The 26,296-nt window shown below is 40.5% G+C and overlaps 2 protein-coding genes across 3 annotated transcripts in view; one reads left to right on the plus strand and one right to left on the minus strand.

Annotated features, from left to right (window-relative positions):
- Positions 1-13,287, plus strand: part of ints2 (integrator complex subunit 2) — a 68,939-nt gene extending 55,652 nt beyond the window's left edge. Inside the window, exons 20-25 of the mRNA XM_063031091.1 lie at positions 3,385-3,586; positions 4,152-4,388; positions 5,838-5,945; positions 9,403-9,508; positions 10,304-10,480; positions 11,323-13,287. Of these exons, the coding sequence (XP_062887161.1) occupies positions 3,385-3,586; positions 4,152-4,388; positions 5,838-5,945; positions 9,403-9,508; positions 10,304-10,480; positions 11,323-11,501 (1,009 nt within the window). The 3' untranslated portion in view covers positions 11,502-13,287. The remainder of the gene's footprint in view (positions 1-3,384; positions 3,587-4,151; positions 4,389-5,837; positions 5,946-9,402; positions 9,509-10,303; positions 10,481-11,322) is intronic.
- A 76-nt stretch (positions 13,288-13,363) lies between these two features.
- med13a (mediator complex subunit 13a) overlaps positions 13,364-26,296 on the minus strand; it is a 184,177-nt gene continuing 171,244 nt past the window's right edge. For both annotated transcript variants that reach the window (XM_063031090.1, XM_063031089.1), the window contains exons 28-31: positions 24,290-24,417; positions 22,522-22,683; positions 21,257-21,357; positions 13,364-20,439 (exon numbers count right to left, since the gene is read on the minus strand). In XM_063031090.1, the coding sequence (XP_062887160.1) occupies positions 20,307-20,439; positions 21,257-21,357; positions 22,522-22,683; positions 24,290-24,417 (524 nt within the window). In that variant the 3' untranslated portion in view covers positions 13,364-20,306. The remainder of the gene's footprint in view (positions 20,440-21,256; positions 21,358-22,521; positions 22,684-24,289; positions 24,418-26,296) is intronic.

Consider the following 26,296-nt stretch of genomic DNA (forward strand, 5'->3'; position numbering starts at 1 on the left):
TTTATTGAGAAAAATAGTCCAATATTACATGTATTTTTTGGAAAAAGCATGTGAACCTCTGGGGTAAAGCCTTCTATAAAAGCTGTTTGGAGTTGGGTGTTCCAATCAATGAGATGAGATTGGGGGTGTGGGTTGTAGAAGTGCCCTGCCCTATAAAAAAGACAGGTTACTGACAGAGCCTGCTCTTCTCAAGAAAGATGCCTTTATGTGCACCATGCCTCGATCAAAACAACTTGTAGAGGACCTTAGAATAAGATTTGTACAGATGCTCAAAGCTGGAAAAGACCACAAAGGCATTTCTAAAGACCTGAGTTTTCATCAGTCCACAGTAAGAGAAATTATCTACAAATGGAGGAAACTCAGTACTGTTGCTATTCTCCCTAGGAGTGGGCATCCTGCAAAGATCACACCAAGACCACAAGGTGCAATGCTGAAGGAGGTGAAAAAGAACCCAAGGGTGATAGCAAAAGACCTGCAGAAATTTCTAGAACTTGCTGTAGTCTCTGTTCATGTGCCCACTCTGAGAAAAACACTGAAGAAGAATGGTGTTCATGGAAGGACACCACAGATGAACAACTGCTCTCCAAAACAAAATTGCTGCATGTCGTAAGGTTGCAAAAGTCCACTGAATGCTCTGCAGCACTTCTGGGACAACGTTCTGTGGACAGATGAGACAAAAGTTGAACGTTTTGGCAGAAATGCACATTGCTATGTTTGGAGGGAAAAGGGCACTACACACCAACACCAAAACCCCATCCACACTGATACATGAGGGGTCACAGTTTGAGGATAGAGGGGAAGCCTTTTAGGACCGAGGTTAGGAAAAACTTCTTCACACAGAGAGTGGTGAATCTGTGGAATTCTCTGCCACAGCAAACTGTTGAGGCCAGTTCATTAGCTATGTTTAAAAGGAAGTTAGATATGGCCCTTGTGGCTACAGGGGTCAGGGGGTATGGAGGGAAGGCTGGGTTCTGAGTTGGATGATCAGCCATGATCATAATAAATGGCGGTGCAGGCTTGAAGGGCCGAATGGCCTACTCCTGCACCTATTTTCTATGTTTCTATGATGGTTTGGGGCTGCTTTGCTGCCTCAGGGCCTGGACAGCTTGAGGGAACAATGCCGAGGTAGCAGTCCGTCATCTGAAGCTTAATAGAAGTTGGATAATGCAACAAGACAATGATCCAAAAGGCAAGAGTAAATCAACAACAGAATGGCTTAAAAAGAAGAAAATTAGTGTTTTGGAATGGCAGAGTCAAAGTCCTGACCTTGATCCTACAGAAATGTTGTGGAAGGACATTGTGCAAGAAGTTCACACAAGGATGCCCACCAACATCCCAGAGTTGAAGCCATTCTGTAAGGAGAAATGACTCAAGCTGATGTGCAGGACTGGTCAACAGTTACCAGAGACATTTAATTGAACTTATTGCTGTATGAGGGGATCACATTAGTTTCTGAAAGCAAAGGTTCACATACTTTTTCCAACAAATACATGTAATAGTGGATATTTTTCTCAAATAAATGAACATGTATAATGTTTTTAGTATTATTTAGTTTTAGGATTTGCTTGAAAATGCAGAAATAGGGAAAATTCTACAGGGTTCACAAACTTTCTAGCACCACTGTATGGACGTGGACCTCAAGATCCCTCCGTTCCTCCACACTGCTAAGAATCCTCACTTTTCTAGTTTGAACACCATCTACTATTTCACAGCCCAGCTCTGCACTCTTATCAATGTCCTGTTGTAACTTGTGAAACCTTCACTTTGCACAACTCTACCAACCTTCGTGTCTTCTGCAGCTTACTTAACCCACCCTTGTACTTCCTCATCCAAGTCATTTATAAAAATCATAAATAGCAGGGATCCCAGAACAGAGCATTGCAGAACACCACTGGTCACTGACCTCCAGGCACAGCAGCTGTTACCACCCTCCGCCTTCTGTGGGTAAGCAAATTCTAAATCCATGCAGCCAGGTTTCCCTGGATCCCGTGTGTCCTGATTTCCTGAATGTAAGAAAGACTCACTGGCTTTATAATTCCCAGTACTAACCCAATTACCCCGAAGAAAGTAAGGAACATGTATCACACTCCAGTCTGCTGCTACTCTTTGGGCAGGGGTTCCCAACCTTTTTTGCACTGCGGACCAGCTGACCCCGGGGGGGAGGCTGGGGGGATAGGGTTGCCAACGACAGAGAGAGACTACAATGACGATGAAGCCTTCTGCGGGCACCAGTGCTCATGCGTGTACCTGCTGATTTTTTTTTCCCTGCAAATCGTTTTTGGCGATTCTGTTCGGGGGGGGGTTGGTGTTAATCACAAACGCAATATAGGTGATAAGTGGCTAATACACTCAATTTCGTTTCTAAAAGAGTTTATCTAATGAACTTAATATTAAACACACAGCGCATATTTTCCTCGCATGAATATAGCGATAAGTCAATTATCGGGGGAGGACAAGGGGGCTTGAAATACGTGTTGAACGAACTCCCGGTGGAAGTGGCAGAAGCAGGTTTGATAATATCATTTAAAGAAAAATTGGATAGGTATATGGACAGGAAAGGAATGGAGGGTTATGAGCTGAGTGCGGGTCGGTGGGACTAGGTTAGAGTAGCGTTCGGCATGGACTAGAAGGGCCAAGATGGCCTGTTTCCGTGCTGTAATTGTTATATGGTTTTATAAGTCAATAGCATCATAACATTTTAAGTAACGTTTGGATATTAAACACACAGCACATATTTTCCCTGTATGAACATATAAAATCATTGCAACACACCAATATTGCTGAATCAGTGGGAGCCCTGGACTTGTTTTCCTGCAACAAGACGATCCTATCGAGGGGTGATGGGAGACAGTGCTACTCGAAGGGGGTTCCTGATGTCCAGTCTATTCCGCAATTTAGTTTTCGTTGCATTCATTGCAGAAAACTCCGCTTTGCAGAAAAATGTTGGAAATGGAAGCAACGTTTTCAATGCTTTCATGGCTATCTCAGGATATTTAGCCTTGACTTTGATCCAGAATGCCAACAGATGTTATGTCAAATATGCTTTTCAGCCCGCCGTCATTTGCAAGCTCGAGGAGTTGATCTCCTTCCCGCGCTGACATGGATGACGCGCGGGTAATGACCTCGCATGCGTTCAAGCTCAACAGTGGCCGTGATAGGGAATGAGGAAAGGTGCAGCTGACTCATATCGCCAAGTCATATCGTTCCCTCGTGGCCCGGTAGCACATGCCTTGCGGCCCGGTGGTTGGGGACCGCTGTCTTGGGGCCATAGTAATACTTCACTGGAACATTAAATAGTTTCCTTATACTTATGATATTCCACGTCATCTGTTACGGGGAAATGCTAATATTGTAGTGTTTTATATGTTTGTTTTTTAACTTTAGGTGTCCACCACTAATGGACATCACCTTGCACATGCTCAATGGATACCTTCTGGCCTCAAAGGCCTATCTGAGTGCCCACCTCAAGGAAAATGCGGATCAGGACACCAAACTGTATCAGAACAATACAATGGGGATTGTGGGGCAGCCTGACACTCCAGAGGTCACAAGGGAGGAACTGAAAAATGCCTTATTGTCAGCCCAGGTAATAATGCTGCATTATGCTATAGCCTCTTAGATACGATCTAGAGAGTAGTCTGAAATGAATGTGCAGGAAGGATGGATAGACTGAAGTCTGGGTAATTGCAAATATGATCATGGTGTGAGGGAAAGATTTTTGAGATGGTTGTGTTTCAAACAGGTATTTTGAGCAGCTGAAAGAGCCACAGATCGTTGACTTGCCTGGTATGAAATGCGTGCATGCACTTGTTTGTTTTATTTTATTTAGAGATGTAATATGGTAACAGGCCCTAACCTGTACATCTTTAGAATGTCGGGGGAGAAAACTGAAGGAAACCCACATGGTCTTGAGGAGAACGCACAAGCTGCTTCCAGACAGCAGTGGAACTCGGGTGACTGGTGCTGTAATACTACATCACCATCCCGACCTGTGTGTGCTTGTGCCCTCACTTGTAAATTAATTTGATGTGAAGAGAATATCTGAAACAATACTAACAATACCCCCAAATAAAGTGAAAGGACACGTATTTGTCTGTGGCCTTTACGTGGTAATATTTTTCCTTCAATGTTCAGTGGTGTTCTGTTTGCAGGACAGTGCCGCCGTTCAGATTCTGCTGGAGATTTGCTTGCCTACTGAAGAAGAGAGGTCTTGTGGTGCTGCAAGGTTTCTGGAACCGCTGGACCAAACAGGTGGTCTGTCTGAATGCTCTGAGGACAGTCAGGACACTTTACTGAGCAATGTCCGGGAGGTGCAGTGTCTCATTTGCTGTCTCCTGCATCAGTTGTTCATTGCAGATCCAAATATTGCCAAACTTGTTCACTTTCAGGTTAGTGCAGCTTATTTATCAAATGATACTCGTAAATGGCCCAGAGCTTCACAGAACAAAGTTACTTAAGTTCTGTGCTCTTATTATGTAGCAGCCATGTGAACTGAATAGCAATGAGATGGGTATCATCTGTTAAGGTTGGAACACTGAAAGAAGTAACAATCAACCAAAGGGTGTGTACTGTCACCTGAACCATAGGGCAATTTGGTGGGGGTATTCTTGATTTGGTTATTTGATCAAACTGTGGCATCTCAACTCTGCAGCACCACGTCCACACTGTATTAGAATTTCAGCTAGCATCAGGTGCTGTGTTGGTGATATTTGTAGTCCATAAACATGATGGCATTAAAGATACAGAAAGTAAGAATGTGATCAATCAGAATCAGGTTTATTATCACTGATATTTGTCATGAAATTTACATTTAGTCATTTAGCAAATTAATTTGTGCTGCAAGCTGAAACAGGCAAACACAAGATTCTGCAGACGCTGGAAATCCAGAGAAACCCACATGCAATTCGAGAAGAATTCAGCACGTCAGGCAGCATCTATGCAGAAAAATAATAATTGTCCTGATGAAGGGTTTTGGCCCAAAACGTTGACTGTTTATTCCTCTCCATGGATGCTGCCTGACCTGCTGAGTTTCTGGAAAACTGACAGTGCACAATTATGGCTTTACCTTAAAGTTTTAAAAGTGCTGCCTTGATTGTGATAGGCAGAGGTATTGTTGAGCTGATCGGTACACTGCAGATGTTACATTATCTTACATATTTCACATCCTCAGGATGTCAAAACACTTCAGTACTTTTGTAATGTTATCATTGTTCTGTTTGTCATATCACAGCAGAGAGGAGAAATATCAGTTTTGGTGGTATCAGGGAATAGTACCAGGACTTCATTATAAACTCCTGGGTGAGAGAAATGCTGTCCACAGTGCAGTATCCGTTTGGTTCTCTGGCCTATCTGAGCTGCGAGTACTGCCTGTGATCCAGTTAGATACTTGTCCAAGTATTGGGGTTCATGTAGCAGACACGTTGTGGTTCAAGGTGTTTCTTTCCATGTGGTGTTTATTGCATTATGCAGGTTTGCGTGGGCCAAGGAACCAGATGAATTGACTTTGAGGCAGCTGCAGCTCAAACTTTAGAATTAATACCTGCATCCAATTCTGCAGTGAACTAAAGTAGGGCCATTAGGATTCATAAAACAGTAATTGGTAGTTTCTAGGTGACGGGCATAAAACTTGGTGTTAAACAAATATGTTCGATAACAATTGTTAATTTAATCCTGTTTTTTTAAAACTGATCAGGAAGCAGCATGAAGTCAGCTGCTCGCCTAATTGTGAACATCATCTTCTCTCCCTGTTTGGTTCTCCCCTCTCCACGTATTACCCGAAGACTTTTTCTGTGTGATGATCTTTGTGTCTTGAGTTTGAACAAAATTTGTTTTCACAGGGTTACCCAAGTGAGCTATTGCCCCTGACTGTGGCTGGAATTCCCTCCATTCACATATGCCTGGACTTCATTCCTGAACTCCTGGCACAACCACAGCTGGAGAAGCAGGTAATTCAGGGTCCACTGAAATGCAGTTATTGTATTTACATACAGTATTGTATAACTGGTAGGCTCAACAAATGAAGAAATGAGCAAATGAAAGAAACAATAGACATTATATAGTGAAATGTACTTTATATACACTCCAGATCCCACTTTATTGGGTATAGGAGTGGAACCTAGTGTGATCTGCTGCTGCTGGAGCCCATCCACTTCAAAGTTCGACGCGTTGTGTGTTCAGAGATTCTCTTCTGCACACTGCTGTTGTAATGCGTGATTATTTGAGTTACCATCATCTTCCTGTCATTTTGAACCAGTCTGGCCATTCTTCAGTGACCTCTCTCATTAACAAGGCATTTTCACCCACAGAACTGCTGCTCATTGGATATCTTTTATTTTTTGCACCGTTCTCTGAAAACTCTAGACTGAGACTGTTGTGCCAGAAAATGCCAGGACTTCAGTTTTTGCAATACTCAAACCACCCTGGCACCGGCAGTCATTCCAGGGTCAAAGTCACGTTTCTTCCCCATTCTGATGTTTGGTCTAAACAACAACTGAATCTCTTGATCATATCTGCACGCTTTTATGCATTAAGTTGCTACTGCAAGATTGGCTGATTAGATATTTGCATTAATGAGATGTACAAGTGTACCTAATAAAGTGGCCACTACATGTAGTTCAGCTCATTTATTCTATGCACATAATTAAACTGGGTATCATTTAGTCTGGTTTCCTGTATTCCAAAATAGCAGTCAAATATCATTCAGAGAAAGTGTTTCAGTAGCATTTAAATTTAAGTGGTTTCTCACCAACACTTGACCACTACCTGTCTTGATTTATTGTTGATCGAAAAGTAGATAAATTTTATCAGGAATGAAATTCTGTGCCCCAAGTTACCCGACAACAAAAACATGATAGGTTCTCAGAGGTGCTTTGGGGAGTCCTATCCGATAGATATTTATATCATGATTTTGGTATGATGCCTCCTCAAACCTTCCCCCCTCTGAATGCACTGCCCTCCACTCTCTCGGCACCAATTCCAATCTTGCCATCAAACCTACAAAGAGGGTGCTGTTGTAGTATGGTGCCCTTACCTCTACCTTTCTGAGGCTAGGCAGCATCTCAGACCATCAGAAAACTGTCCACTACCGTCACTGACCTTATCAACCCTGCAGACCCACACTGTTCACTTCTACCTCCTACCCAAACCTGACTCTCTGGGTAGGCCCATTGTCTTTGTCTGTTCCTGCCTCACTCAACTTGAGTCGAGGTATGAAGACACTTTCTTTACCCCTTGGTTCCAATTTCCACCCTGTCCCTTAAATTCACTTAATCTATTTCTGACACCTCCCTCCCCGTTCTTGATCCCTGTCTCCACCTCTGGAGACAAACTGTCAACCAGCATCTTTTATAAACCTACCAGTTCCCACCCAGAATGAGGCTTTCCTTTCTAGGACAGATGACCTCCTCCTTCGAAGAACTGAGTTTCCCTTCCTCCTCCATTGATGCTGCCCTCATAGGTTTCTCCTTTTCCCGAAAGTCTGCGCTTACCCCATCCTCCTGCCACCTTAAGAGTGGGAGTTCCTCTTGTCTTTGCATAGCACCCCCATGAGCCTCTGTCTCCAACACATCACCCTCTGCAACATCTGCCATCTCCAAAGGGATCCAGAGTCATTGAGCAGTACAGCACCGAAACAGGCCCTTTGGCCTGTCTAGTCCATGCTCATCTGTTTTCTGCCTAGTCCCATCTACTCGTACCTGGTCCATAGCCCTCCACACCCCTCTCATCCACGTATGTACTTTTCCAAACCTCTAAGTGTTGCAGTCAAGCCCACATCCACCATCTCTACTGACAGCTCGTTCCAAGTTCCCACCACCTTGAGTGAACAAATTCCCCTTCAGGCTCCCCTGAAAGATTTCACCCTTAACCTGTGATCTCTAGTTCTACTGTCACCCAACCTCAGTAGAAAAATAACTTGCTTGCATTTATCCTAACTAAACTCCTCATAGTTTTGTATATCTCTGTAAGATCTACTCTCTATTTGCTGGAGCATAGAAGAATAAGTCCTAATCTATTCTACTTTTTGCTGTTTATCAGATCTTCAAGCCCTGGCAACATCTGTGTAAATCCTACCACTAAGCACATCTTTACTTCCCCCCACTTTCTGCAGGGATTGCTCCGTGATTCCCTTGTCCACTCATTACTACCGACTCCTCTCCCTCACGGCACTTATCCCTGCAAGTGCCCAAAGTACTACGCCTACCCATTCATCTCCTCCCTCACCTCCATTCATGGCCCTAAACAGTCCTTCCAGGTGAGTCAATACTTCACCTGCGCATCTGCTGGGGTCATCTATTGTGCTCCCATGCAGCCTCTACATTGGTGAGACTCATCATAAATTGGGGGACTGTTTCGTCAAGCTGCTCCACCCACCAAAAGCAGAACTGCCTAGTGGCCCAACATTTTAATTCTGATTCTTATTCCAACATGGCCTCTTATGCCACAATGAAGCCATCCTCAGAGTGGAAGAGCAACACCTTGAAGGAGAAATCAATATTCCTGCCTTCCAGTAGGAAAAATTTCCCTCTTATGTTCTCCACTCTGACCTTTTACCACTTCTCACCTCCCCTGGTGTCCTATCCTCCTTTGTCTTATGGTCTTGTCAGATGCCTTCATCTCCAGCCCTTTACCATTTCCACCCACCCAGTTTCACCTACCACCTTCTAGCCATCCTCCTTTCCCTCCCCTCCCTTTCCAGTCCCGAAGGCGGCCTTGGAAAAAACAACTGTTTCTTTTCCATGGAAGCTGCCTGACCTGTTCAGTTCCTCCAGCATTTTGTGTATGTTGCTTTGGATTTCTGGCATCTACAGAATTTCTTGTGATTACGATATTAATGCTGCTGGTCGTCTTAAGAGGAAGGCAACTCGATCAATCTTACAGCCACATAATAGATTTGGAGTTGGTATGGTAATGCCACTATTGTATTCTGAAGGTCCAAAAAATTAACTTTCCCTTGTATAATCAATGCTGACCTCTCTAAATTAGACCTTTATTTTAAATGTATTAACTTTAGGGGTGATGAATAAATAGTGACCTTTGCAATAATACCCATGTCCCTTCAATGAATATAAAAATATTACCTGGGGTATGGAAATACTGACATCAAACTTTCCCATGCAGGTATAGAAGAGGTTTAATGCAGATTATAAAGCTTCTCCCAGCATCATGTCTTAACCTCAATATAGAAGCCTCAATATGTGTGAATTTGCTGCCAGCTACTTTTGAGTTCTATGGTAAACTGGAAAATTGTCCCATAAATTTTACTTCACTTGACTTAAAATTGTGATAATGGCCTCTGTCCAGCTGTAAATCTCTCAAATAGTTTATGCCAGATCCAAAAGCAGGTTCCTAAGATCTCTTATGTCCAAAATGAAATGTAATTGTTCTGATGTGCTCTTCGTTTAGATATTTGCCATCCAACTTTTGTCTCACTTGTGTATCCAGTATGCATTGCCCAAGTCTCTCAGTGTAGCACGTTTGTCCATCAACGTCATGGGAACAATACTGACAGGTGAGATTTTTACAGAGCTGCCATACTTTAAATGTGAAATATGAGGGAGAATGTGTCACAAAAGAGTTTCTTTCCTTGCAAGTGCTGCTTTTGTCCCGTTCTCGTATCCCTTACTTGAGTTTTTCACCGATTCAGAATAGTTGAAAACTGTGTGCTTTGAAAACAAACCAAGTAAGGGGACTGTACACTAATGCCTAGCGCAAGAAATCAAGGCAATAATCCATAACCTAGGCCACCAAGATTGTGGAAAGCAGGTAACATATTGCTTAACAATTTATAGAACACAAACAGGCTATATTCTGGCTGACAAATTGATTAGAGTCAGGATGCTACAGCATTGAAATGGGCTCTTGAGTAGAGAGGTTGAGATTGAGAAAAGTTGGGAGCTAACTAAGGTTAAGGTGACTAAAACAAAAAAATGCAAAATACTGAAAATCCAAAGGTGGTCAGATAAAAATTCTCACCTGAAACATTAATTTTGATCTCTCGACATAGATGCTGTCTGGACTGAGTATTCCAGCACTTTACGTAGAACGCAAAACATTACAACACAGAACAGGTACTTTGGCCTACATTCTGCCGAACCTTGTAACACTTGTGTTCTGCAAAGCCCTCCATGTTTCTATCACCCATGTGCGTCATCCATGAGCCTCTTCAATGCCCGTGTCTGCCTCCACCACCACCGCTGGCAGGGCATTTCAGCTACAATTCTGTTTAAAAATCCTACCTTTGGAGGCTGTGCCTTTGTATTGAATAAACTTTGAAGTGTTAACAACCATTTTCTTCTTTGTACAGTGCTGACCCAGGCTAAACGGTTTGCCTTCTTCATGCCGACATTGCCTTGTTTAGTGTCTTTCTGCCGAGCTTTCCCACCTCTCTGTGATGATGTTACCTCATTACTAATTCAGACCGGACAAGTCTGTGCCTCGCATGTCGCCACTCAGGCACAAGATATTGACCCCATCATCACACGTATGTATTTGTTCATTACATTAGTTGATCTAAAATGTCTTCCGATATAACCATTAGAAATGGAGATAATTTGACACCCTCTGACCTAAAACCACAAAAGTTGTTGTTCAGTAATGTCACTGTGGAAAATTTCTGGTCAGTTCTTGTTGGTTTACTGTTAAATTAGCAGATTGGCAACAATATGCTGGGTGTGGATCTTCTAGGTGTGAGTTTAGACTCCTGATCACCAGCCAGGTTGCTGGAAAGGTTGATGTGCTTTGAAGCAATGATATAGCAGTGGTGCCACAGATGCTGGAATCTGGAGCCGGAACTTGAATAGCATATGTGGGGGGAACTGGACAGTCACTGTCCAGGTATCAGCTGTCTATTTCTTTCCATAGATGTTCTCTGACTTAATAAATATACCTAACAGGAATCACCTACATGCAAAGAAAATCTAATCTGACCAAAGCTGCTCCCTCTCCTCCACTTCTATAAATACAAAATTATGGATAGTGTTTGTTTTCTTGTTTAGGCCCTCCACATTTGGAAAGGGTTGCTAGAATGGTATAGATCATCTAGGTCCCAGAGGTTTGTTTCTGAATGCTCTTAGAAGCAATTGATTACTCCTGCTAATCTGGTGGGGGGGGGGGTGAAGAAAGCTGTTTTGCAGATCTTCCTAACTGAAGTTGAAATACAGTCTTAAAACAAAAAAATATGTAACCAAGTCCATGCCTGTTGATTCAGAATACCAGGGTTGCAGCATTGACCAGATTACATAAAACTGGTGTAAACCATAGTTACACAGCTACATTCTAACACAAGTCAAGAAAGGCAGCTTTATGTTAATTGTCTTTTTCTAGGTCTCAAGAATCTAAAAGAGAACCCTCACGCAAGTGCCAACTTTTACTCAAGTACAGACCTGGAGGTGATTAAAAAGGGGGAGAATATTACTGAGAGTTTGGACCCTGATGTGCTTTTGTGCCAGCGCATCGAAGCAACTTTCTTAGAAATAATAAATACAGCTGTCGTTGGAGTCTAGTACTAGAATGAAGCTTTGTCAAGGATCGGCTAACACTGCAACAGCTAACGTGGTAGCGTCGTGAAATGAGACTGGTGCATGATGGAGCAGTTTTTTTTTATCAGAGACATAGGCGCTGTTTTCTGCATAAATCCAAATACAGAATGGATTTTCAATTACAGCCAGAGCCCAAGCTGGACCCATTGTCTTGAAAAAGAAATCGACATTTTAATATCTTTATAAAAACCTGACTATTCAATTTTCTGCAAATTGCAACTTAGATTTGCTTTGTAATAAAAAAAATTGTCCATTTACATTTTAAATTGGTGCTCACTGCTTGTTACCTATGTCTTAGAGTACATCCATAAGCATATGCTGATCATTTGATAATTGTTCCTTTTTTCCTCAATCTAACATTCCTTTCCCACCCTCATGCTTTGTCCTTGAGGAGAAAATATAATAACCAAAAGAGAGAAAGAAATGGACTGTGACACTGTCAGAAGTAGTCAATTATTTTCCATTATCATAGTTTCCAAGTAACCCATTAGCACGACTATTGACCCATCTCCTAAAGTCGGCAGATCACTGCTACGTCTCTTAGTTCTGGTGTTTGTTCTGATGACATGACTATTTAGATTATTTAATAGAATTGCCTAATTGGTATTTTATTTATTAAAGCTTGCAGATTAGAGCACTACAGTACAGCCTTTGACCATTCTGGTCTGTGGCAAACTATTTTTCTGTCTGCAGTTTTCTTTTATGGGCTTATTGGTGAATCAGCTAAGATGTCACCAGTGCACTTGTATATTTTCCACATCAGAGTCTAGCAGTAAGGTAGGAGATGAAGAGAGCTATAACTTGCTTTGTGGGCTGCCATGGTTGCAACATCTCCAGCAATGGAGTGTCAGCAGTGTGAAATGAGGCAACCATTAAATATGTAACTTAACAGGTAATTCCTAGAAAAGTAGTACACTGTGGTGTTGAAGTGATTAAGGAACCTGTAGTTACATCTTGACAGTAATGACCCAAGTCTCCCAACGTTACAGTATCCCTTTAAATATAGCAGGAGAGATAACAACTAACAAAGGGGGCTACTGACATTGTTACAAAATAGTTGTATAATTTCCTGATCCCACTTTCTTAATATGGTGGCACTGGGTGTCATGCAAAGTCTTGATGAAGCTCAAACTCTTGCCTGTTCATCTTTCTCCACAGACATTGCCTGACCTGAAGGGTTCCTCCAGCATTGTGTTGCAAAATTTTTCACTCCTGCCAGAGGAAAACCTCAGCCGTGCTAAAGTGACTAACTCACCATTTTATATATCACATCTGATTTCCCCTCCACTTTTCTCCTTAGAAAACAGTTGCACTCTCTATACTTAAATGTATTCCCTCACCCGAGGAACCATCCTCGGATCTCCTTTGGATTCTCTCCACATCCCTTCGTATGATGAGCCCAGCAGAACTGAAACAATACAACAAGTTGAAGCTGGACAAGAGCATAAGGGAACAAAAGTTGAGCAATAATGTTAAGACGTAGTGAAAGTACAACAATGTTCTGGACACCAAGCACAGGAAAGATGTACTTGATCTTGGCAGCAGAGCAGCTTTGTGGTTGGATGCCATGAATTGCTGTGAAATTTGGTATCTTTCTCTTCTGGCTGGCAACCTGATCTGAAATGATTATTTTCCATAATCTCCTTAGCATACAGCAGGCCAGGCAGCATCTATGGTAAGAGTATAAACAGCAACATATTGGACTGACACCCTTGAGGACTGGAAAAGAGATTAGAAGTCAGAGTAAGAAGGTAGCGGGGGGGGGGAAGGAGAGGAAGTAGGACAAGGTAGTTGGTGATAAATGAAACTGGGAGGGGGAGGGTGAAGTAAGAGCCAGGAAGTGGATTGGTGAAAGAGAAAAAGGACTGGAGGAGGGGAAACCCGATAGGCCATGGAAGAAAGAGAAGGGGGAGGAGAACCAGAGGGAGGTGATGGGCAGGTAAGGTGAGTGAAATGGGAATGGGAATATCCAGAAGTTCGAGGAATCTATGTTCATGCCCTCATGTTGGAGACTATCCAGATGGAATATAAGGTGTTGCTCCTCCAATTCGAGTGTGACCTCATCACAGCACTAACATGTTGGAATGGGAAACAGAATTGAAATAGGTGACCACTAGCACATCCTAATTATTCTGGCAGACTAATCTTTGTTTTTGCAGTCCTGATAAAGGGTCAACTGTTTACACTTTTCTATAGATGCTGCCTGGCCTGCTGTGTTCCTCCAGTATTTTGTGTGTATTATTTGATTTCGAGCATCTGCAGGTTTTCTCCTTTTAGCATCTTTTCACAGATTCTGTGAGAGCTGAGAATAGATTACATACAATTTTGAAATCTTTCACTCACTTTAAAGTATACAACATAGAACAAAACTCCAGTCTGTGACCATAGTTGGCAAATACCATTGGCTGCAGGCCTTCACTACTGAGGCAACAGGAACAAATTCACATTTACATTTAATAATCATTCAACCTGATATGAATAGTCATATGAAACAGCGTTCCTCTGGGGTCAAGCTGCAAAACAGTCACGCAAAGGGAATATAGTAGCACCCAAGTCTAAGTGATATGTCCTGTAGATTGATGGTGCATGGATGCTCTTAGCAAGAGCAAAGCAAGCTCTCGGCTTCCACCGATGAATGCATGTATATATACACAACCCAGCTCACCTTCCACTGAGTGAATACTGGAGAGCAGCACAGACAGAGCAGTCTTGCCCCCACAGTAGGCCACACAGCTCCCTCTACGTCAGTCTCTGCAATAAACAAGTGAGTCAGACTTGCAGTATTTCACATTAATGTCTAACAGGGTCTTGCAACAAGAAAAATATCCAAGACAATCACCAATTTTGCAAATTGACTCCCAACACCTCTCTTTAGCAGGCAGCAAAATGGTCCGCACCAAATACCGCTCCTCCAAGCTCCCCCTCTTATCAAGCAACTCAATGATGGGGTAGACCTGTGCCTGAAGTTCTTTATGACCAGCAGGGTCTTGCGAGCATAAAAAAAAACGTTTAGAAAAACAAAAATACCTTTGGCCGGCCCTGGAGAGGCCGATGCATCTGAGTCTGCTGCCATCTTACCAGAACCAGAGATGGCATCAGAGAGTTGTGTATGATGGATTGAACTTCATCCCAGCTAATGCATTGTTACTAATATTTACATCAGTGTACAAATCATCACTCAAACAATGCAAAATTGTCACAGCAGATTTTCTTTTCAGTAAAGAGACCTACAGAATTACAAGTGAAATTTAAAACAACAGTAGGGTCCAGTCAAGATTGATTTCGAGTACAAAAGTGTTTTGAGGAATACTGGGGGGAGGGGGGTGGCAGGGGCAGGGGAGGAGGAGGAGGAGAAGAAAGTATAAGGTGATAGATCAGCCATAATTGCAACTTGTGCTAGGTGATGGAGCAGGGTCAGGGACTAAATAACTATTCCAGTTCTGCTAACCAACTATTACTCCTAATGATTAATCCATCCTCTCACTGAAACTATACAGCAAGCAGTATTTATGTTAGATAATTAATCCTGTGATCTCTACCTCAGTCCTACTCCACATCCGCATAAGTGAATAGACCTGAGTAAGTAAATAAAATGACGAAGGAGTGTCACACCAATATTATGAATAAATTATTTATTTTCATCTGAAAATGTTTAAAAAGTATAAACTTTTTCAACAATTCGACCATAATTTGTACTTTAAGCTTTTTGGACTGTATGTAGCTTTTAGTGTTTGCCACGATCTCCAGACTAAAATTTGTTCATAATTCATTGAAAGACTCGAAAGGAAGTACAGCTGCAGCTTTGCAAGCAGGATGTTTTATACCAAAACAAGACACCAAGGAAAAAAAATGGACCATTCGTCACTACATCTGGGCTTTCATCACTGCTTGCCCAGCTGTTACAGGCAACCAACTTTTCAGTAAAACATGACATTGTTCTCCCAATATTTTATCTCTTTAAAAATAAGCAAGGCATCAACTCTGTAAAATCCAACAATTAATAAAATTTGAGTTTTTTTTAAATCTACTGCAATTCAGCTCAAAAATCTATAAATATTTTGACAAAAAAGATTAAATTATGAAATTTAAATAAGACAAAAAAAACTTTGAAGCAATGCATTATTTAAGCACTGGGATTACTAGTGTTTGCACAATCAAATGGACCACTTTCAGATCTGGTTTGAGCATGACCAAGAAAATATCTGAACTGGGAAGAGGCTACAGATTCCCGTAGGGATCATAGGTTTGTAAAACTGCTGGAAGTATCCAGAATAGTATTGTCTGCAGGCAATCATACCTTAAATCATGATGACCCAGTTACAATGATTGCTCTTCTCCACACTGGAGAATAAACTTAGCAATAAATTGTGGGTAACAGTAGAAAGCCTGCACTGTGGTGAAACTCCATTTAATGAAGATATCCTTTCAACCTTAATACTATCATATAACCACCAGATTATGCACATGCACCAGGTTTCAAGAACACCACTGAATATAACTGCAGTAAGAGTCAGGCAGGGATATGTGGAATAATATATTTCAATTAAAACATTAGCAGTTTCTCTAAACCCACAACTGCTATGATTATTAAGAACTAAAATATGACAAAACAAATCTAATTTGTTGTATATTTACCAGTTTTAAATTTATTTAAGCAAATTTTGAAAGAAATTTTAGGTTTGGGCCAAGTCAAGCAACATCATTGGAAAAAAGTTAACAGAGTTAACAAAGTCAATTCACTTACTCTGATTATTTCAAACAAGCAGCCATTGTCATAACAGATGTACCATGGTCAACTTAGTACCACAAAGTTCGCTCTGTGGTGTTCCCCATCACCCTCTGGGGTGACACTTCTGTGATAAGATACAACCATTTGGGTTGCATCTTACCAACTACCCTCTGAGTTACTTAACCCATTTTTTCCACAGGAATGAATTGGCTGGGGACAAGTTTAAAAATGAACACAATCTTGGATAGGGAAAAAGATAGCTTACTTTTTTTTTTAAAAAAAGCAATTGTGTTGATATTGCAATTTTCTAATGTCACAATGCCCAAGATGTTCAGTCATCTATAGCTTACACAATGTTCTAGAAATGTGCGCCAACACTCAGCATTAATTAAACAAGATTTTATATTTGAAAATGTAACTGAGAATCAGGGAGGTAGGGGGAGGTCTGCTCTTTATTTCAACTGTGTAAATTTACAATTTGCAAGACCTGAAGAGAAATACAAAAGGGAATCGGAGCTGTATGTTTTAACGCACAGTTGGTACCTGGAATGAGATGCCAGGGGTGATACCAGGGAAAGAAAAAGTTACAACATTTAAGAGGCATCGTGGCAGGTGCTTGAATGAGCGAGGCTGGAGAAAAATATAGAATAAATGCAGGCAAATGGGATTAGTTATAGATGGGCATGATGGTCAGCATCAACAGGACGAGTTAAATGCCCTGTTTCTATGCTGTGTAGACATCAAAAACTGGTCACAGGGAAAGAACAGGAACCAGAGTGCTGTTGCCACTCAACAAAGCATTTTGGTTCAATGGTACCCTGGAATTGTAATGATTGTTAATTATCTCCTATCATTAAGAGGACTATTCCAAAGAAGAGTCATAATTCAAACTAAAAAAGTGTTTGTGAAATTTTGGTAAAACTTTAACGTTCGGCATTGTAGGTAGTGGGCTTGTTTATATTAAGGGTTTACACTAATGAACTTAAGTGTACTTTGAACAGAGGACAGTTTTAGGGAATAAGGTTAGGGCAAATGCTCTTTCATAAATTCACCACATGCTCACACCTTACATTTCCTGTTTACTTGGGGTCAAGTTTTCTCTAGGATCACTCAACCGAGCTCCTTAGACATTTAACAATGGCCACCTTCAGCCACAAGCTTCAGTCTTCAATGTCCATTGGTACAAAGGCTCAGAGTGGCAAGAAGCAAACACCCAAGAGAAGAAAAGAGTTAAAGAGAATTTTGAAAAACAGATTGATGACTTGGGCTTTAAACATTAAGTCTGGGAGTTTTAACTTTAACAGTCCTAATGCAGTCTTGGAACATGATTATTGTACCAATTAAGTTCTTGTGAAACTCCTATCTCAACTATTTCTTGAAGGCCTCTATATTGCTATAGCTTTAAAAGCTATGTACATTTTTATTATTTATAAAAAAATTGCCAACAACTGATATCACTCCCTGCTGCACTTAGTAATTATGGTTCTTCAGTAATTAAGAGCATTTGAGTTAAACATTATTTCATATGTTTATCATTTCCTTGCTACCTTCAGAAAAGCCACCCTTGTGAAATTTATAAAGGTTAAACAGTAAGATGTAAAAGGCTTCAAGTTTCAGTTGTCTTCCAGAATTTATGCCATGCATACTTTCCCAAGGATTAAACAAGCATAAAGTGCTATTCAGGTTTTCACTTGATGAGGCAAACCTGTTTACATTACCAGAAAGAAATGTGCTCCTACTATACCCAGCCATAAAGGGATCAGATTTGATCAAATGTTACATAAATAATCAACATTTTTCTGAAATCATCCTGAGAAGGGCAAATTAGTCCTTGGATTTTGGTCACTCAATACCTCTGGCAAAATCAGCCTTTTAGAAGATGCAAGCAAAAATTACTTATGAAGTTAGGCAACACTTTTTTGAATTACATATTCCTGCAGCGGACTCTCACTTAATTGGCAAGTTCTTTTTCTGATGGTTTCTGGTGGCATATTTGTATACTTGTTAGAATTTTTTAATTTCTATCAATTCAAACCTGGTGTTTTCCTGCTGCTCAGACTAATACACCTCTAACAGTTACTGTCTATACAGTCACCACATGGTAGAGAGTTCGTATTACAGCCACAAGTTCAAAAATTTACACTTGCACATACTTCACAAATTCTCCAACAAATTATTTGAGAAATTACTCAGCTATAATTAGTTTTCTTCCCATGTGGAAATACTACAGCATCACCCCTGACAGGAGTGTCTCAAAACCATCTGTACCTTTACCAATCAGTTTCATGCAGGCACAGAGATTGTAATGGTAAAATTTTTTAAAATTATTTTTTCTAAATGGGAACCTAATTATATTTGCATAGTGTGGTCCAGTCCTTCTGTCAGGACCTACAACCAGTCTCTATTCAACCTGTTCGACACTACAGAAGATAAACTGAAATAATTGTCATAAGAATTTCTTCCCACAAATTATATTGCAGGCAAACCTCTGAAGGTGGTTTTGAATTTAACTTCCTAAACGGAAATTCATCACTTAGTTTAGCTTCAAACTATTTATATCATTATACTATTTGACCCTTTAGATCTTTTTATTGAAATGTAAATTTTACCTTGTGAATGTATAAAAATGGAATTGGAGTTGTTTAGAAAAAAGGCACTGAGTCTACATAGCAACTTGAACAGATTAATATCGAAAAACTTTACTTCTCAAAGAAAATAAAATTTCTTTTAAGTTCAGAATGTAACATGACAATGGGAAATGTGGAGATGTGGAGATGTAAGGGCATACGAGGCAAATGTTGAGCCAACCATCTGTCACTATTATTTTCAAATTGTTGCTAACCTGAGAGGCCATTTATTTGAATCTATGTTACCCACAATTGAATGCTGAAGCTTTATAAAGGTTCTAAATGTCCCAATAATTTTCAGTATTCCAAATCTTAAAATGTCTGCAGTAATTAATTAACAATAAAAAAAAAGACATTTCATACAAAAGTAAACCATAGAGTAATGGGGTCTGTGTTAAATTATCAGGTGTGCTCACCACTGAATCACAATTAATGGAGGACCAAAACAAGAAAAAGCATATGCGTGTAATTTTCACAAAGATGGTACCTGGATCAGTCAAGCGGTCCATTCTCTAAAGCCATCATAAAGTTCAGACAATGATAAAAAGTCTGGGGCCTAGAAACCTTAACACTACAACAGACCATCACACCTGCTTTGCATTGATTCAATTTTGGAAAAAAATTATGTTGCTACAAAATTTAGTTACCATTCTGCACAATTTTTATACAGTAGTAACAAATTAAAGTTACTGATTTTTTTTATATATACAAATAGGCAGGTCACAGGGACTGACCCAGCTAGAGCATTCGACTTCTCAGCCCTGTTACCTGTTGAACACTCCCACCCCCCCCACACACCTCCCCTTTTATCCCTGGCTTCAAAAATGCATGATAGGAAATGCTTAAGATGTCCTTTTTTCAGTTATAAACACAGTGAACATACTTTATTTACTGTACAAGTACTCTGCATTGGCAGCTTTGCTGCGTTTTCACCACACAAGATGTGGCTGACACTAACTCCTGCCCCTACTAAATGTACATTGAGCCAATAGATATTTGCTGCTCTTGCTCCTGACTTTATAGCAACCTACTGCAAACTCTTAAGACGATTATAGATATTTTAGTACAACAAATGCTTTAAAGCCTGAAGGTAATATAAACCTTCTTGAAAAATTAAAAAAAATACAAAATATAAGACAATTTATACAACATTTAAAAACTTACAATAAATTAAGATGCAGGCATTTTTTGGATAACTGCCTGTGGCTTTAAAACCCATCAAGCAATTACGGGGGTTGTGGGGGTGGGGGGGACACCCTCAGGTGCTTCAGACCCAATTTCATGAATCTCTCCATTTTGTCCATGAGTATCGTCCACTTCCCTTCCCACAGAATCCTGCTCTCAATGATGCTCTCAAACGACATCCCTTTTCTAAGAGTTATTCCCGAATCTCTGGCCACTTCTTCGCCTGGTCTACAACATGCTTGTGATGAAGTTGTACAGCTGCGTCAGCACCACAAAATGAACGGGGAGGCAGGAGCGGCGATCCTGAGTGGCAGGGTCACAGGTGAGCCAGGAAAGAGCGTTGTACTGTTCGAGAACAAACCTGGCATTTGAAAGAATTTTACAATTTGAAACACTACAAACAAGAGCACCTACAAGGTAGATAGCATGCCAACACTTCACAGGGCCGTTAACATAAATTGCAATGCTGCTACGAAAGAAATAACATTGAAAGCTGTAACTGAACATAAACCTGAAGTACGCAAATGTTTCACTTAATTGCCATCACAATGCAGTTTTGTGTGCAGATAAGCAGATTATTGTTCATAATCTAACATCCTGTAAATCGAAAATATGACTGGCCAATTTCTGAGATGCTGAATATATTATCCATAACATTAATAAGAACTTGTTTTTATTCATTTTATTTAGAGATACAGGCCCTTCTTCCCAATGAGCCACACCACCCAACAACCCACCTATTTAACTCTAGTCTAATCACAGGACAATTTACAATGAATATTTAACTTAATTAACCAGTACATCTTCGGACTGTGGGAGGAAACCGATCACCCGGGGAAACCCACATGGGCAGGGGGAGTACGTGTAAACTCCTTACAGAGGATGCCAGAATTGAAGTCCAACTTCCCAAGGTGCAATAGTGTCATACTAACCACTACACTACTGTGGCACTCATAAAATGACACCAGGGATATGGACAAGTGGCATTTACGATGAATGTTACATTGCAAGTCTGTGACTCCCAATTAGTTATCATCATATACAATCCACATTAAAGGGCATTTGTGTGAAATTACAATTCAATTACAAAATATCTGGATGCACAAAAGGATCTCAACAAACACCAGTGTTGCAAAATTAATTTTAAGATAATTTCAGAATAATGCAGTATTCCTTACCTGAGCACATCAGAGGTTTGGTTTGAGTCAAGGGGGTGGGAGTGCTTGCTATGGAGCAATTCATCTGAATGTACTGAAGGCACATGAAGGTGCAAGGAGGCCTGAAAACCAAAAAAAAAATTAAACCCATTTAGAGGGATATACAGAAGTAACATATAATATGCTGGACAGTGGGTCAAACTCAATGGGTCGAGCAGCATCTGTGGGAGGAAGGGAACTGACGATGTTTCAGGTCATAACCCTGATATCTGATGCAGGGTTTCGACCAAAGACATCAACAATTCATTTCCTCCCATTAACAGTACTCAAGCTTACTGAGTCCCTGCAGTAAGTTGTTAGTTGCTCCAGATTCCAGTATCTGCATGTGTTTGAGACCAGCTCAACATATTATTGTAGTACCATCCTTAACACCAGATGGCAGTAACTGTTGGCAGCTTCAACTTCCTTGCACAAAGTTACACAATGTAAATTGATCCTGAAGTCATCAAATTAGATAAAAGCAAAATTTTACTTTCACTCATTACTTGCTCCAAACTTAATTAGAAGTATGAATAAAATAAATACATAGCACAGAGACACCCCACTACTTTATCATTTCCAGTCAGACACTTATGTACGGACTCTCCTGTGCCTAGCATCATTTAATGGACATAAAATTTTATGTATTTATATTTATGTTTTTTTGTGTTCTTTATTGTGATTTTTTGTACTGCATCGCATCCAGAGTAACATTATTTTGTTCACCTTTACACTTAAGTACTAGGGAAAAAACATTAAACAATCCTGAATCTTCTGACAACAGAACAGTTACAGTAAAAGCAGAGTGCCCTCCCTCCAACAGTCGCGATATATGTTGGGAAAAATAAACAGCAGCAACTGGAACTTGGGAGAAACTGAGCTTCCCATATTGACACCACTATGGTGGCAATTCTCCAAGGCCAGAGCTGGAATATTTTATCAGATTTTGTTCCAAAATTTTTTGAATGGTAAGCATTAAGAGGAAATAAAAAAACAAAAATTAGTTAATTAGTTAAGTAACTTGTTAGCAGAAGTGCCCCCCCCAGTGAAAAAGTCCACACCCAGCAAACCGGCATCAAGTGTTAGAAAACAAACTCAGCTTAAAAATCAACAATCTAGATTCTTCAAAACTTCTACACAAAAATCAGCGAGCATTGTCTGCGCAACTGGTGAAGTGCAATAGTGATTTCCCACACAGGTATGCTGAATGACTTTCAGGCTCTACAGGTTTTGCTAAAAACAAATACCTTGAGAAAAAGTGGACATTGGTTCTGTGCTTGAGGGCAGGCCGACCAAAACCAATCAGGAAGTGGCCCAGCCTTAGCTGTCGAGACGAAATAGCCTAGGGCCAGGGGCTGCTGCAGAATGGTTACCTCATCGTGAGATTCCTGACGGTCTGTGCACTGTCCCTAAAACAAAGAAAAATGGCAATTACAATAATTCCAAATGCGTAACTAAGCCCATCCACCTATAGCGTTTCAAAGCCCCATCTTTTCTGACATCAAATGGAATAATAATTTCATTTCAACATAACCTTTGGCGAGGGGGAAGGTAACATGTGCCTGGTATTTAATAGGAGTCTCTTCAAAGACCAGATGTTCATGGCTCATTTTTAGTTTCTCTTCAGAAAGCGGCTTTGGCCATCTTCGAGAACCAGTGTGGCCCGTGAGGGAGCACACCCATCTTTGAGGGTTCTGACTACTTGGCAATGAGTGAAACATTCACATTCCTGGTGGGACGCAAGAGGAGCTGGGGAGTTGGAGACGCTTGTTGTCATGCACTTCCTGCTCTTTATCCTTGTAGGTAAAAGCTCCTGTCAAGAAGTCTCAAGAATACATTCAGTGTGCCCAACTTGAGCCAAGGTGGTGGAGAGGGTGGGTGTTCAAGAAATTCCTCAACAAATGAGTATAAATGGAACACATACTTTATTTCTGACACTCAGCTACTAACTAGATGCTTTCTTGGGCAGAACTTCATCCTAAACCCTCTCCTATCATCTTATTACTCTGTTCCACAAATTAAAAAATTTTAAATAGAATGAACATAATTGATATTTAATGGATAACGCATTTAAGCTGGAAACAAAGGCAGCTTCTTCTGCAGGTAAGTTTTGAAGAAAACAAATCAGAAAATAAGTCACTGTGAAAAGTCATGTGGTATAAAAGTGCTGCAGAGTTTTCCAGCAAGAGTTTTATTTTTTTTAAAACAAAGAGGGAAAACAAATAGGATTTTAATACAAAATACAGTGTGGAAAAGTTTACATTTTGGCGGATTTTCAACACCTCCTTGTTAACATATCAAGCCCAGACATTGCCAGTTAACACACAATATCTGCCCAAGGTAATTTAATCATGCTAGGGTTTGGCAGCTGTTACAATGCTCTGGTGTTGTGATAAATGTCAGGGCATATCACAGATGCACAGAAAACAAGGACAAGCAGAGCAGTGAGGTACACATAAGGAATTTGAGGCCATAGCAAGGAATCCTGCTGAAAATCTGGAGCTATTTTTAATTTTAGATACACAGCAGAGTAACAGGCCCTTCCAACTCAATGAGCCCGCGCCACCCAATTACACCCATGCAACCGAAGTCTTTGTAATGTGGGAAAACCAAGTGGTCACGAGGAGAATATACAAACGCCTCACATACATCTGCAGAATTGAAACCAGGTTACTGGTGCTGTAAGTGCATCATGCTAACCGCTACATTACCATGCCATCCCAGGATATTGTTCTGTATCCAGTTTAGCAACATAACCTTGTTTATAACAGGGCGAAGGGCACAAGGTCACATTAGCAAAGTTAGAATTGAGGCTAGGAAGTTACTTGTCCACAAAAAGTGGTATTAAAAAATAACATGAGTTATTTGAGTTATTAAAAATACTTACTATTGATGAATCTTGATGGACAAACCAATTTATTTTCTGTAAATTGGGAAGTGATTTACTGAAGTATTGCAGAGAAATAACAATTAACAATAAGGAAGGGTTACTGATGCCAACACGACATACGTTACCTTGCTAGTATCACCACCATGTGGATAATGAGAGCCTGGTGAATGTGCCGGTGGTGTGGGTGGAGATGCTGGCAAGTTTATTATTAGATCATCATCTGGGTCCAATAATTCAAAAATCCCAAATTCCTCTGAAAATCAAAATGAAATCATAAGAAAAGCAGAACATAATTTTTCAAAAACAAAAGTTTCCCATCTTCTAACATGGCAATCAACACCATATTAGACCAAGGAACTGGTCTTCCACTACTCTGTGGGCCACTCCCATCACTCACACTCAGCTGTTTCTAGTGGTGTGAGCCCACAATTCCTTGTAACCCATCCCAAACATGAATGAAAATTTAAAAAGACTCTGGAAACCCAAAAAAAATCCCAAAATGTTCAGGTCAGAAAGCAGCTGTGAAAAGAGAAACAGTTAATTCTGCAGGTCTAAGAACTCTTGTTCAGAATTCTGACAAACAGCATCAATTTAAAACATTTACTGGTTCCCTATCCACATATGCTGCTTGACCTGAATTTTTTTCTAGAATGTCCTGTTTTTCTCCATTACTGAATTTGAGTAACCATAAGAGAAAGTTTACGAGTCAGTGAATTAGTCAATCACTTTGGCATCTTGGCATTAGAAATAGCAATCCACACAAAATGCTGAAGCAAACTCAGCAAGTCAGGCAGCATCTATGGAGGGGAATAAAGAGTTGATGCTTTGAGCAGAGACTCTTTATCAGGACTGAGAAACCTTGTTCCAATTCACTGAAGGCTCCAAGTCCTTTGAGCCTACAGAAAAAAAACACTGATTCCTTCTAAAGACTCCTGATCAAGGGTCTCAGCCCAAAACTGGAAACTGGAAGGAGATGCTGGCAGGGATGACAGCAGAGAAATGGCTCGAGTTTCTGAGAAAAATGAGGAAGGTGCAGGATAGATGTATTCCCAAAACAAAGAATTACTTAAATAGTACAACTGTAGCTGACAAGGGGAGTCGATGCTAATGTAAAAGCAAAAGAGGGGGCATACAATAAAGCAAAAACTAACAGGAAGATAGAGGATTGGCAAGCTTTTAAAAACCTACAGAAAGCAACTAAAAGAATCAATAGAAAGGAAACAATGAATTATGAAAGCAAGCTAGCAAACAATATCAAGGTGGACAGGAAAAGTTTTTTCAAGTATATAAAAAATAAGAAATCAGAGTGGATATAGGACCACTAGAAAATGAGACAGGCAAAATAACGGGGGACAAGCAGATGGCAGATGAACTAAATCAGTATTTTGCATCAGTCCTCACTGTGGAAGAGATCAGCAGTGTGCCAGGTGTTGAAGGGTGTGAGAGAAGAGAAGTGAGTGCAGTTACTATTACAAAGGAGAAGGTGCTCAAAAAGCTGAAAGACCTGAGGGTACATAAGTCACCCGGACCAGATGACCTGTACACTAGGGCTCTGAAAGAGTTAGTGGTAGAGATTGCAGAGGCATTAGTCTTGATCTTTCAAAAATCATTGGACTCTGACATGGTTCCAGAGGACTGGAAAATTGAAAATGTCACTCCACTCTTTGAGAAAAGAGGGAGACAGCAGAAAGGAAATTATACAAACAGTTAGCCTGACCTCAGTGGTTGGGAAGATATTAGAGTCAATTGTTAAGGATGAGGTTATGGAGTACTTGGTGACACAGGACAAGATAGGACAAAATCAGCATGGCTTCCTTAAGGGAAAATCTTGCCTGACAAACCTGTTGGAATTCTTTGAGGAGATTACAAATAGGATAAATAAAAGGGGATGTTGTATATTTGGATTTTCAGAACACCTTTGACAAGGTGTCACACATGAGGCTGCTTACCAAATTAAGAGCCCGTGGTATTACAGGGAAGTTACTAGCATGGGCTGATTGGTAGAAAGCAGGAAGTGGGAATAAAAGGATCCTTTTCTGCTTGGCTGCCAGTGACTAGGTATTCCACAGGGGTTGGTGTTTGGACCACTTTCATGTTGTATATCAATGATTTAGATGACGAAATAGATGGCT

This window comes from Mobula hypostoma, chromosome 23 (assembly GCF_963921235.1).
Source record: "Mobula hypostoma chromosome 23, sMobHyp1.1, whole genome shotgun sequence".
Lineage (NCBI taxonomy): Eukaryota > Metazoa > Chordata > Chondrichthyes > Myliobatiformes > Myliobatidae > Mobula > Mobula hypostoma.